The sequence below is a fragment of the Mastomys coucha genome, unplaced genomic scaffold (genome assembly GCF_008632895.1).
Source record: "Mastomys coucha isolate ucsf_1 unplaced genomic scaffold, UCSF_Mcou_1 pScaffold22, whole genome shotgun sequence".
Taxonomy (NCBI): domain Eukaryota; kingdom Metazoa; phylum Chordata; class Mammalia; order Rodentia; family Muridae; genus Mastomys; species Mastomys coucha.
The window spans coordinates 119028730-119042036 of NW_022196905.1; the positions used below are offsets into that span (position 1 = coordinate 119028730).

The 13307-nt window shown below is 50.5% G+C and overlaps 1 protein-coding gene across 3 annotated transcripts in view; it reads right to left on the reverse strand.

The window, feature by feature from the left end:
• The window catches only part of Scarb1 (scavenger receptor class B member 1), a 67774-nt gene that overhangs the window by 21814 nt on the left and 32653 nt on the right, over nt 1-13307 (reverse strand). For all 3 annotated transcript variants that reach the window (XM_031338003.1, XM_031338000.1, XM_031338001.1), the window contains exons 2-5: nt 7431-7588; nt 5985-6126; nt 3610-3813; nt 1573-1668 (exon numbers count right to left, since the gene is read on the reverse strand). In XM_031338003.1, the coding sequence (XP_031193863.1) occupies nt 1573-1668; nt 3610-3813; nt 5985-6126; nt 7431-7588 (600 nt within the window). The remainder of the gene's footprint in view (nt 1-1572; nt 1669-3609; nt 3814-5984; nt 6127-7430; nt 7589-13307) is intronic.

A 13307-nucleotide genomic window follows, 5' to 3' on the forward strand; every position in this document is an offset into this window, starting at 1 on the left:
AAAAAAAAAAAAAAAAAAAAAAAAAAAACAAAAAAAAAACCCCACCACCACCAACAAAACTAAACGATAAACTTTCTACTCTGCAGTAAGAACTCTTTCAATTAGGCTTCTCATATTAGAAAGGAGCTGATTAGGGGCTGGAGAGATGGCTCAGTGATTAAGAGCACTGGTTGTTCTTCCAGAGGACTCAGGTTCAATGCCCAGAATCCACATGGTGGCTCACAACTGTCTGTAATTCCAGTTCCAGGGGATCCAAGGCCCTCACGCAGACATACATGCAGGCAAAAGACCAATGCATATAAAATAGGAGCTGGTTAATGTGTCCAGCACCCACTAAGAATGGCTGTTGGTTGGGTGTGGTAACACACATCTAAGAAGTAAGCACTTGCAAGGCAACAGAGACAGGAGGACTGAAAGTTTGGAGCTAGGGGTTGGAGAGGTGGCTCAGTGGTTAAGAGCACTGACTGCTCTCCCAGAGGTCCTGAGTTCAATTCCCAGTAACCACATGGTGGCTTACAACCATCTGTAATAGAACCCAATGCCCTCTTCTGGTGTGTCTGAAAACAGCTACAGTGTACTCATGTAAATAAAATAAACAAATCTTAAACATTTAAAAAAAAAAGAAAGAAAGAAAGAAAGTTTGACTAGCTGGGCAGTGGTGGCGCATGCCTTTAATCCCAGCACTTGGGAGGCAGAGGCAGGCGGATTTCTGAGTTGGAGGCCAGCCTGATCTACAGAGTGAGTTCCAGGGCAGCCAGGGCTACACAGAGAAATCTTGTCTTGAAAAAAAACAAAAAAGAAAAAGAAAGAAAGAAAGAAAGAAAGAAAGAAAGAAAGAAGGAAAGAAAGAAAGAAAGAAGGAAAGAAAGAAAGAAAGAAAGAGAGAAAGAAAGAAAGTTTGAAGCTATCCTGGGAGGGGCTGGGGGTGTGGCTCAGTGGTAGAGTCCCTGCCTAGAATCCCCCAGTGAGGGGCTGGGGGCTCAGTGGTAGAGCTCCTACCTAGAATCCCCCAGTGAGGGGCTGAGGGTGTGGCTCAGTGATAGAGCCCCTGCCTAGAATCCCCCAGTGAGGGACAGAATTCAGTGCCCTTGTCAAGGATTCACATGGCTTGGGCTCGCTCCATTCTCAGTACCTGGGCCTCTGGACAACACAACAGAACAAAACACATTATACATAAAGATGCCCCAAGGAGAAAGGCCAGCAGCAAAATAGCACATGACAGGATTTCTGTGTATTCGAAGAAGGAAAAAAAAAAAAAACATTTCTCTGGGTATACAGAGGCGTGGTGGTGGTAAATGGCCAGGAAACTGGGTTCTATAAGCAGTGTTGGGGGTTTCCGGGTGGGCCTGGGCAAGGTGCTGGACCTCATTGTCTTATCTTTATGGGAATGTCTTCCTGTCTGCCTTAGAAATGAAAACTTAGGAACAGGAGAGTAAAGAGTTCCCGACAGAAACACTGCAGGGACCATTGTGGGACCCGTAAAGCCCTCGGGTGACCCGGACACCCTCTGCCGTGGCCTGTCCCGGTGTAGTCCCTGCTCCAGTCGATGGGGACCGTCTCCCTCCTGCTTACCTTGCTGAGTCCGTTCCATTTGTCCACCAGATGGATCCTGCTGAAATCCTGGACGCCCGTGAAGACGGTGAAGACCCCAGAACCCGAGTTGTTCATCTGCAGACAGGCAGGGAGCAGTACCGTTAGCCCTGGGCATAGATCTCGACATAGGCACTAGCTATGAGCATGTCCCCTCACTGCTGCTACATAAACGATGGGGACAGAACCCAAGGACTTACACATGTGGGCAAGTGCTCATCCACTGAGCCACACCCCCAGCCGCCTCCCTCCCCACCACTTTTTAAAAATTTTATGTGAGTACACTGTCGTTCTCGTCAGACACATCAGAAGAGGGCACGAGATCCCATTACAGATGGTTGTGAGCCACCATGGGCTTGCTGGAAACTGAACTCAGGGCCTCTGAAAGACCAGGCAGTGCTCTTAACCGCTGAGCCATCTCTCCTGCTACCCCCACCCCCTTCCAGTCTTCTCTTTTACTTCACATTTTCAGACAGGGTCTAAGTTGTCCAGGCTGGTTTTGAATTTGCCATACTCCTGCCTCATACTCCCATGTACACAGAGGATGAGCCTACTCAATCAGGCCCAACAGCTAATCAAGAAAAAAGGCATTTTAGTGGGGGCTTAGTGGCACACACCCTTAATCCCAGCATTCGGGAGATAGAGGCAGGTAGATGTCTGTGAGTTTGAGGACAGCCTGGTCTACATAGTGAATTCCAGGACACTCAGGACTGCATAGAGAGACCCTCAATTTAAAAAGAGAAAGAAAGCCAGGCAGTGGTGGGCACACCTTTAATCCCAGCACTTGGGAGGCAGAGGCAGGCAGATTTCTGAGTTCGAGGCCAGCCTGGTCTACAGAGTGAGTTTCAGGACAGCCAGGGCTATACAGAAAAACCCTGTCTCAAATAAATAAGTTAATTAATTAATTAACTAATTAATTAAAAAATTAAAAAGAGGAAGAAAAAATAAAAAAGAAAGAAAGAAGGGATTTAATATAAATTCCCCAGGGGAAGGATCTAGAAGCTCAGTGGAAGGGCGAGTGATGGTAGAATGGGCCAGAGGTCACAGAACCAAGAGCCCTGTCATTCACAGAATGGCTGAGACACAGGGCTCAGTGGAATGTGTTTTCTTCCCGTCTCCTCCACTCTTCACACAAGCGCCCCACCCAGAAGCCCCACACCGCTGTGAGGATAGAGGGGGAGGGAGTCTGCATAGGGGGCGCTGGGAAGGACAGGAGCAAGAACAGGGCTTTACCCAGGGTTTCTGACTCTGTAGATGCTTTAAGACTGGGCATTCGACCTGCCGCCCTTGTTACGTGCTCACCCCATGGGGTCCTCATCTGGTCACTGGGAGACACAGTGCCTTACCCAGTCTCTTCTCCACAAAAATTGTACATATTCTCATTTTATGTGTCTGAGTCTTTTGCCTGCATGTATGTCTGTGTACCGCCTGTATGCAGTGCCTGAGTGAGCCAGAAGAGGGCATCAGATCCCTTGGAAGTGGAGTTACAGATGGTTGTGAGCTGCCATGTGGGTGCTGGGAATCGAACCTGGGTCCTCTTGAAGAACAGCCAGTGCTCTAACCATTGGTTAGTAAATCTCACGTGAGCTCAGTATAACAGGTCCTGAAGGGTGTGGTAATTTTACTGACACCCCCCCCCCCACTGCAAGCACACCCCATCAGTAGATCCCCTCAGAGAAAGCTAAGATGAAGCAGGGAGTTGGGGTCAGGGGTCAGAGAGCAAATCTTAGCTCAGGTTACCAAAGTCTGACAATAAGTGGGTGCCTATGAGTCGCACTGATGGGGACATTGGAGAGATGTGCTTCCAGGATCCAGTCCTCCTCCTCCCCCAAGCACCTCTAATCTTCTAAGCTAAACCCCAGTCACGTCCCCCACTTGAACTGGATCAAGCTGCGCCCCAGTGTCATCCTGGCCATCTCCTGTTATACTAGCTGATAGTTTCCCAATGTTGTGTAAGCTGGTTTGAGTTAGGGTCCTTAAGAGACACCCCGACTCTCTGCATGGACAGAGGACACTTACCCCAACAAACAGGCCAAATTTGTCCTTCATGGGGAACATGTCTGGGAAGTATTTGTTGAGAAAACTCACGAAGGGATCTTCATAGCCCCACAGGATCTCACCAACTGTGCGGTTCATAAAGGCACGCTGGCCCATGGCCACCAACCCCAGGGTCATCATCAGCTTCAGGCTTGCAGGCTTGTTCTCCATCATTAGCGAGCCCCCCTGGAAAGCCAACGACATGGGATTAGGGTGACCGGCATGGTGGGACACCAACCCCCACTTTCAACCAGGTTTCAGGCAAAGAGCTTGGGCCCTCAGTGTGGGCCCTTCTCTGTTCCTTGTTGCCAGGGTTAAAACGTACTCTTAAGAACACTCAATGACTCGGGGGGTGGGAGGGTTCAGACCAAGTGAACTCCATAAGGATGCAGAGGCAGACACGAAGCTCAGGTCTGACATCCGGAAGCCCTCCTCAGCCACCGTCTCTGCAGAGCCACACCTGAGGCCTGAATGAACCACCAGGAGACACTCCACAGAGCCAGGCCACAGAGAAGGAGGGTCCCATGCCATCCCTTACCAAGAGAACACATGAGGCTGGAGCCAAGGTTAAGAGAAGGCCTAGCCCAGAAGGGGGCCAGCAAAGATGTGGCTATCCTGTTTAGAGCTAGGATGTGGACCCTACTCTGTCAGTAACATGAGCCTAGGAATGAACATAGCATATTGCGAAAGACTCCTCAACTCCCCTCGGCCTCCTCTTGACCATTTTTTTTTGTTTTTTTGTTTTTTTTTTTATTTTTTCGAGACAGGGTTTCTCTGTGTAGCCCTGGCTGTCTATCCTGGAACTCACTCTGTAGACCAGGCTGACCTCGGACTCAGAAATCCGCCTGCCTCTGCATCCCAAGTGCTGGGATTAAAGGCGTGCGCCGCCACCATCTCCCAGCGTTTTTTTTACAGCAAGGTCTCAATGTGTAGTTCAGGCTGACTTGGAACTCAGCATTCTCCTGCCTCAGCCTCTTCACAGGGATTCCTCCTCACTTCTCATGTCTCCTCCCCACCTCAACACTGGGACCCCACAACATGGACTCCCCTGCAACGCCCAACCCCGTGCCCCAGGGTCTAATTGCCCCAGCGCAGTTGAGTTTACAGTTTCCGTGTTTGTTCTTCCTCCGCATGGAGCATCTGGACCCTTGGTTTTTCCCAAAGGCCGTTCAACCAAAAGCCACCTTCTGCCTCCAAGGCAACACACGTTGGTGTTTCCAGGTTCTTTCTAGTGAGCGCATGATGCCTACCCACTGACACTTATGGGTCTCCTTCAACACAGGGCTTTTATTATATTTATTGAGGGGTGCCATAGCACACGTATAGAGGTCAAAGGACAGCGTGAGGCAGTCATGTGGGTCTTAGAGATTAAACCCACATCATCTGACTTAGTGACGGGCACCTTTTACCTACTGAGCCATCCTGCTGGCCCAGCACAGAAGGCTGTTGCTTTTTAATATCAAAAAAGGGATTAATAAGCCACATGTGGTGGCTCACGCCCAGCGTTTGAGGCCGAGGCTGGCAGATCTCTGTGAGTTCAAGGCCAGCCTGGTCTACATAACGAGTTGCAGGGCACCTATGGCTGCATAGTGAGACCCAGTCTCGAAATAATGATAACGATAGTAATAATATAATTAATTAATAAAAACAAAAAGTCCCTGGGGACACCTCTGAAAATGGACTTGAGGCAAGGTGGCTGAACGGCCAAGTCAGTCAGCACTGGCCTGCGCCGACTACAGGAAAGCTGGTGTTTTTTGACAATTTCCTATGGGTGGGGGCGGGGGTGGGGTGGGGATCGAAAGAATCTTCCAAAAAGTATGAAAATCCCACAAAGTTCACATCTCCAATCTCTCAAGTTAGTGTCACGGAGAACGGCCATGCTTACCTCGTGACATCATGCCTTGGCTGTCTCCCACTAAAACCCTGTACCCTGTCCTCAAACTTCCAGCAAGAACCATGGTGTCTGATCGCAGGACTCGATCCTGGCTTGGTAATGCTGTCCAATCGGTATCTGGGATTTTGTCCTTAGGGAGGGTCCTCCTGGCCCCTGTGTAAATTCCTCCCCTGAACAGCTGGGTTGAGTGGACCCCAGCATGCACCAAGGCACGGATTCAGCAGTCCAACACAATGTGCTCAATAAATGCCTGCTCTTCCTGACTCCCACCTGCCCTCTGGCCTTCATGCTTCACCAGGGACCATGGTGGAGGTTCCAGAGTCTCAGAGGGGAGGTTAAGCAATGAGAAGGAGGGGGGGTCACCATGGAGACAGTGGGGCTGGGGTGGCCCTTGCTCGCTGACCCCTGAAGGCTAAGCAGGTTCCAGGGTTGGCATAGGGTTGACACAGGGCCACAGTCTCACCAGGACCAAGATGTTAGGCAGTACAATGTAGTCACTCTCCGAGCCGTGGGACTTGTCCGGCTGGAAATGGAGGCTGCGGTTCTCCACAAAGGACACAGTGTCGTTGTCATTGAAGGTGATGTTGACTTTTTGTCTGAACTCCCTGTAAGAAGACATTGAGTCAGCTGGCTCTGCGTGGCCACACGGAAGCTCGCATCATCTCCCAGCATGCCCTGGGATGATGGTACACTGATATTCAACATCACTAAAGCTAATCAAATCAAGCTTGCCACCTCTTGTTTATATATATCCTTGCTGTTTGCCCAAGGCAAGACACGGCCACCACCAACCAGCTCTTCCCTGCTCTCCCTCCTGAGCCACAAGGCTCTCTGAGCCTCTGCGGAAAACAACCCCAACCCCCCATGCCTCCCTTCCACTTGACAACCAGCATTGAGCAGATATCCACACAGGCAACGTTGACTGAGTTTATTGCACGCCAGACAGAGCTTAAGAGGCTCCAACTAACTATCTCATCTGATCCTTGAACCTAGCCACAATGGGTACACTATTATCTCTGTCTCACAGACGGGGAACCAGGCATGGCATACGAAGTAAAACTCTCTGTCCACGATGGAGGACCAGGCAGCCGCTCCTGAATCCACAGTCTTCAACCATGAGAGCCCAGGATTGGGACGTGCCCTGAATGAGTCTCTCCACCTGTGGGGCCTTGGTTTTTGCATTCGTAGGGTGGAGTAATAATACTCCCACCTCGGCAGGTGGCTCCTCCCACAGGAATCTGAGGAGAGAGCTGCTGGCCGGCAAACCCCAGACCCTACATCTCTCTGCCCCAGGGGGACCTGTACCATAGGCTGGCTCCCTCACTGTCCCCCAATGCTCCAGTCTCAGGACCTTTGCACTGCTCGGCCTACTGTCCCAGGCTCACCGGTCTCCCTCCCATGCTTGAAGTCACCAGTCTCCTCCTCACACAGGCCCACACAGGCCATGTCTAAGACACAAGCCCGCTCCACGCTCCACTCTCTCTGTCTCCTCTCTTGCTTGTGGGTCACTTCTTAGGTGACGTGTAAATTGGCTTCACTTCTGCACCTTTGTTTGACCTTTCTGACTCAACAGCAGCTATTTTGACCATTTTGTGTGCTCTCGGGTCCTCTTGTGTGCCCCGCCCCTATGACGACACATACACATGCACATGAGCCCTCACCCCAGGACACACATACAGGGATACACTCCCCTCAGACACGCATCGCCTCTCCACAGACTAGCAGCCACTATGGCTTCCCGCTTCTGTACCTGGCCCACCTTTGGAGCAATCAATCTCCAAAGCTCAGCACAGCAGACATTGCCTCATTCCCATCCCACCACCCCCACCTCTGCCACACACACACACACACACACACACACACACACACACACACACACACAGTCCCAACCCATCCTGCTTGGCCTCACCTATAGACATAGGGTCCACGCTCCCGGACTACGGGCTTCTGGCCATTTAGGACCTCGTTGGGGTTGACCACTTCGAAGAAGTAGACAGACAAGTAGAAGGGGACAGGGATCTCCTTCCACATCCCAAAAGACAGGCTGCTCGGATCTATGCGGACATTCTGTGGGGAGACACAGGGAGGAGTATGAGAAGGGGGCTTCCCCACTTTATGGCTCTGCATCAGCTGCCTGAGACTGGCCTGTGCCAAGGACCTCCAAGGCTCATCTGGAAGGGTGGCTGTGGTGATCTGAAAGAGAACAACCCCACAGGCTCAGCTTTTCACAGTTTAGTCTCCAGTTGGAGAAAGGCTTGGAAGGATTAGGAGGTGTCCTTATTGGAGGAAGAGGCGTGTCCTTGTGGGAGAAGGTGTGTCCTTGTTGGAGGAAGAGGCGTGTCTTTGCACAAAGAGGTGTGGCCTTGTTGGAGGAGGAGTGTCGCTAGGGGCAGGGTTTGAAGTTACAAAAGCCCACTTCAAGCCCAGGGTCTGTCTCTGTCTGTGTCTCTGTCTTTCTCTCCCCCTTCTTCCCTCCCTCCCTCTGCCTGTGGGTTAGGAGGAATATAACGTCTCAGTTACAGCTCCAACACCATGTCCACCTAACTTGCTGCCATGAGGATATCAGACTGAGCCTCTGAAACTGTAAACAAGCTCCCAGTTAAATGCTTTATAAGAGTTGTCATGGTCTCTCTTCACAGCAAAACAGAACACTGGCTAAGACAGTGCTCATCAGGGGAGGTGCTCATCAGGAGAGGTGCTCCTCGGGCTGGAGCCCTGTACAGGTGGCTGTTACTCCATTCTTTCTGTCAATCACTCATTCTCTGGTCATCTCGCTTTTACTCCCTCATCCCTTTGTTCTTTTCCTTCTTTCGGTCCCTCATTCATTTATCAAGCATGTTGTGAGCAGCTACTTTTGACAGGTGAGGTTCCCGCAGTGGCAGACAGGGGTGGGAAGTAGACAGGCTGGCTGTCTCCAACCTTGTGGAGCTTTTACCAAATCGGGAAGACAGGGGCTCTGTGACTCGAGGGGAAGCCTGTGCTGTGTGAAGTACTGAGCGATGGGTGGTATTCTAGAGTCACCAGCCGTGAGGGACAGAAAAACATCGAGCAGGGCCGGGGCGGGGCTTACTGCTTGCCCAGTGCGCAGGTAGCCCTGGGTCCAGTTATGCAGGGTTGTCATCCTAGCAGTTGGGACACTGAAGGAGAAAGATGGTAACTTTGAGGTCACCCTGGGATACACAGTGAATAAGACTCTGTCTCAAAACAGAACTTCCGATTTTCTCCAAGGCTAGAAGGATGAGGTGGACCATTCCCTGACCTCTGCTATGCCACAGAGCTAAGAGTCACCACCTCCCCCCCCCCCAGCTCATCAGGGACAGCGACGTCCAAAAGCCAAGTCTTGGGCAGCTTACATCACCTTTGACTGTCTTGGAACTAGACCTGCCAGGACAAGGACAACCACCCCACTGTCTCCAAACAGCCAGAAACAACAGGCAGAGGCTCCAGCGGAGGTGGCAAGCCAGAACTGGCAGGTTATGTCCAGCCCCGTGTCAGAGTGGACTCCAAGGCAAGCGGACACTGGATCACACTCTCCCAGGCCTAGCTTGCCTCTCTGGGTCTGGGTTTGTCCTTGAATACTGCAAGGCTGGAATCACTAAAGGCATGGCTGGGTCTAGCCTGTTCTCCATGGGACTCAGTGAAAGAAAATCCTCTGCCGAGTCCACGTACGAGATGCCCTGCCGCACCTTCCAACAGCTGTGGCCACTGGTTACCCACAGCCCGAACGTCTGGCACGAACAGGCATTTTGAGACCTTGGCACCAGCAGGCAGAGTATCCCTGGGTGTCCCACACCAGGCCTTGCCTTCTGTACCTACACCTCCCATTCTTGGCCAACATCATATCCCTGGGAGACAATGACTAAATGAGAGTTGGCAAAAAACAGAAGTTGGCAAGGAGCAATGACTGGATCAGGCAGGACCCTGGCATCGCTGTCATCTGGCGATCGCTAACAATGCAGGCTATTTACCATTGCTCTCGGTTGCTCGGGAAGTGGATAGTAAGACCCTCCTGCTGAGGATGTACCATACCCTGTGATCACAGGACTTGGAGAAACAAGGCTGGTGTTCAGCTTTCACACTGCAGACATGTGCCATGCAGACTGCGGGAGCAGGAAAAAAAATCCATCAAGAGGTTCACCCAGCTGGGACTCCTGAAAACTACCCTGCAGCTTATCAGCCTGGTAAGATATGCCCAAGGATGTATTAGTGGCATGGATATTATGGAGATAACCAATCACTTTCTGACTGGATTTAAAGCCTTCTCCATAGGATGAAAAACTACACCTGGTACTATAAATCTGACCAAGAATCAATGGCTAGGAGCTCACAGGCTTGGGGGTCCTGTACCCCCATTTCCCCCAGTACTACTATTTTGTTTAGTGTGCATAGTGTAAAACTGTCCCCTACCTATGTGCATATGGGCCACAGTAATTGGATTGAGTGGGTAATTAAGGGGGAAAAAGAAAAGAAGAGAAGAAAGTACTGGATGTGGTGGTGCATGACTTTACTTCCAACACTTGGGAGGCAGAGGCACAAGGATCTATGTAAGTTTGAGACCAGCCAGAGCTATATAGTGAGATCCTGTCTCAAAGGGGAAAAAAACAGTAATGAAAACAACAACAAAAAAATGGATATAAAGTCAGGAGTGGCTTGTAGGGGGATTGGGGAGGGGTAACAAGTGTGCATCACTGAAATACGTTATATGAATGTTGCAGTTCTTAAAGACTAAATAAATGGTATTATATTTAAAATAAGAGAAAATGTAGACAAATGCTAAAGATGTAGTTCAGTGGAAGAGAGCTTGCAAGGCCCTAAGTTCAATCCCTATCACCACAGTCAATCAAACATACTGTGAAAAACAAAACCAAACCAAACAAAAGATTGGACTGGAGAGATGGCCCAGCAGTTAAGAGCACTGACCGCTCTTCTGAAGGTCCTGAGTTCCCAGCAACCACATGGTGGCTCACAACCACCCATAATGAGTTCCGATGCCTTCTTCTGGTGTGTCTGAAGACAGCTACAGTGTACTTATATATAATAAATAAATAAATCTTTAAAAAAAAAACAAGAAACAAAAAAAGATGATCAAGAGCTGGATGTGGGGGTGCACGCGGTTGGAGCACACACTCGTCACCTTAGCGCTCAGGCAGCTGAGGCAGAGGGTTGACTGGCTTTCTGAGGCCAGCCTTGCTGCCCAGCAATCTCCTGCTTCACAACAGCAAGAGGACAAAACAAAGACAAAGCAGGCTTTGCCAGGAAAAGGTCCCAGGAGGCCGTTCCAGCAGAGGCTGGCCTGCTGCACAAGCGTGCCGGGCTCTGTGTCCACCCATGACAGGAGTGTTTATAAAAACGAGGCTCTAGGAAACATCTGGAGCACGGCTGGGAGATTACCAACCTGCCTCTGCCAACTCGAGACAAGTCCCAAGGGTGCTCGTGACTCCGTGTGTGTGTCCTGGTGAATTAAATCAGGCCCACCTCCGGCCCTGAACAAAGTGGGCAGAGTGGCCATGCCTGTCACCCCAGCCCTCCAGAAGCACAGGCAGAAGGATCAGGAGTCCCAGGTCATCCTCAGCTACGTAGTGAGTTCAGGGCTAGCCTGGGCTATGAAAGACCATCTCAAAAAGAGAAAGGGAAGGGAAGCGAAGGACTCAGTGTACTACTGGGGGGAGAGAATGCAGAAGCAAATATGCACGGGGTGTGAGTCCTACTGTGAGAAATTCCAGGAGAGAGAGAGCTGGCAGGTCTCAATAAAGGTCTTTATTCTTTTAATCTTCTCAGTTATTTATTTGTGCATACGGGTGTGCGTGTGGGTTTGCACACGCCAGGGCACACGTTTGGAGGTCAGAGGACAGTTTGCAGTTCTCCCTCCTTCCACCATGTGGGCCCTAGAGATCGAACTCAGGCTATCGGGTTTGGCGGCAAGTGCCACCTTCGCCCACTGAGCCATCTCTCGGGCCCCCCTACATTGTATATTGAAACTGAAACTCGCCCATCATTTTTAAAAGGTCAAATAGGATATGATCTTGCCCAGAACACTGTGCAAAAAAATTGGAAGCCCAAGCTAAATAAGTGAGGGAATGGATGAGGTACACAGCCTGGGCAGGCAGCAGGTAGCTGGGTGTACTTCTGAAGTTGATCATATCTGTCCAGTGCCCTATGGTTCTGTGGAGACCCTACCTGGCACAGCACCTTGAATACCAGCTTCCAAATGCTGTCTGAGACCCAGTACAAAATGACTTCCACTCCAGCTCCAGTATTTCTGACTTGATATTCTACCCTCTAAGATGTTTGGCAGCTTCTTTATAATGTGATAAAGTCTCATGTAGCCCAGGCTGGCCTTGAACCCTCTATGTAGCTGATAACCTTGAACACTTGATCTTTCTGCTTCCGCCTCTTCAATGTCTGCATTATAGGGATCCTGGGATACCATTATACCTGGATTATACCATATTTTAGACTTTTATTTATTGGCTTGTATTTAATTTGTACATGGGGGGAGGGCTGGGGAGATGGCTCAGTGGTTAAAAGCACTTGCAGCCGTTCCAGGAGACTGAATTCAGGTCCTAGCACCCACATCATGTGGCTCTCAAAGCTGTATAACTCCAGCTTCCAGAAAAATCTAACACTTCTTCTGGCACCTGTACGCAAACAGGCACGTGCCCTCGTAGGCACACACACAGAGACTCCTCTTAACCTCTGAGCCATTTCCCTGGCACCCCACCATCACCACCACACTTGTGCCATGTTTTAAAACGTCAGTTGCCCACACACCCCAGGGATATCACAACCCATATCAGAAAGATAACATCCCACAGTTTGGAAACTCTGCCCCAGAGGGATTCTCAAGGTTTGAGAAGCCAGCTGAGCTGTGGAGAGTGCCCGCAGGCCCTCATTTGGAACAGACTGTCTCCCTTCACTACCCAGGGGACTCTCAGGAGAGCCAGAAAGGCAGGCTCCCTAAAGATCGTGCTTGGCTCTTTGGGGCACAAGGGACTAACCAGGATCTCACTGAAAACCATGGGGTGATGGGTGGTTCCCTCTGTAAGCAGGTGGTTGGGGTGTTATTGGAGGCCGAAGCATGAGGTGCCTTATGTAGAGTGACCAGCGTGGGGAACAGAGTGCCTGTGGGGAGTGGCCCTCCCCTATCTGAACCTCAGGGTCCAACAACTTTCAGATTTTGGCTGGCAAAATAAGTGCTTATCCCCAAGCCTAAGGACTAGAGTTGGGTCCCTGGGACCCACATGACAGAAGGATAGAAGACTCCAAGAGCAGGGTGGTGGTGGCGCACGCCTTTAATCCCAGCACTTGGGAGGCAGAGGCAGGCAGATTTCTGAGTTCGAGGCCAGCCTGGTCTACAGAGTGAGTTCCAGGACAGCCGGGGCTACACAGAGAAACCCTGTCTCGAAAAAAAACAAAAAAACAAAAAAACAAAACAAAAAAAAAAAGAAGAAGACTCCAAGAAACTGTCCTGATTCTTCTGCGTGCATCGTGGCATATGTATGGCCACCTGCCCCCACCAAATGGTTTGTTTGTTTGTTCGTTTTAAATTATAAATTTTACCATGCTAACACTGTCTGGCCCAGTGGCCTCTCTCGTGCCATGTCTTACCACTGTCCCCATTAGTCTATGAGGCCAGCCTTGGCATCCTTGTTCTGCCTTGGATGCTCCCACACTCTCACTCAGACCCTTGCACTGGCAGTTCCTTCTGCCTTCGATGTTTGCAAAGGAAGCCTCTTGGGCAAGACCTCCTGAGATCCTGTGTCTGTTCTCAGGAACCCCCCCCCCC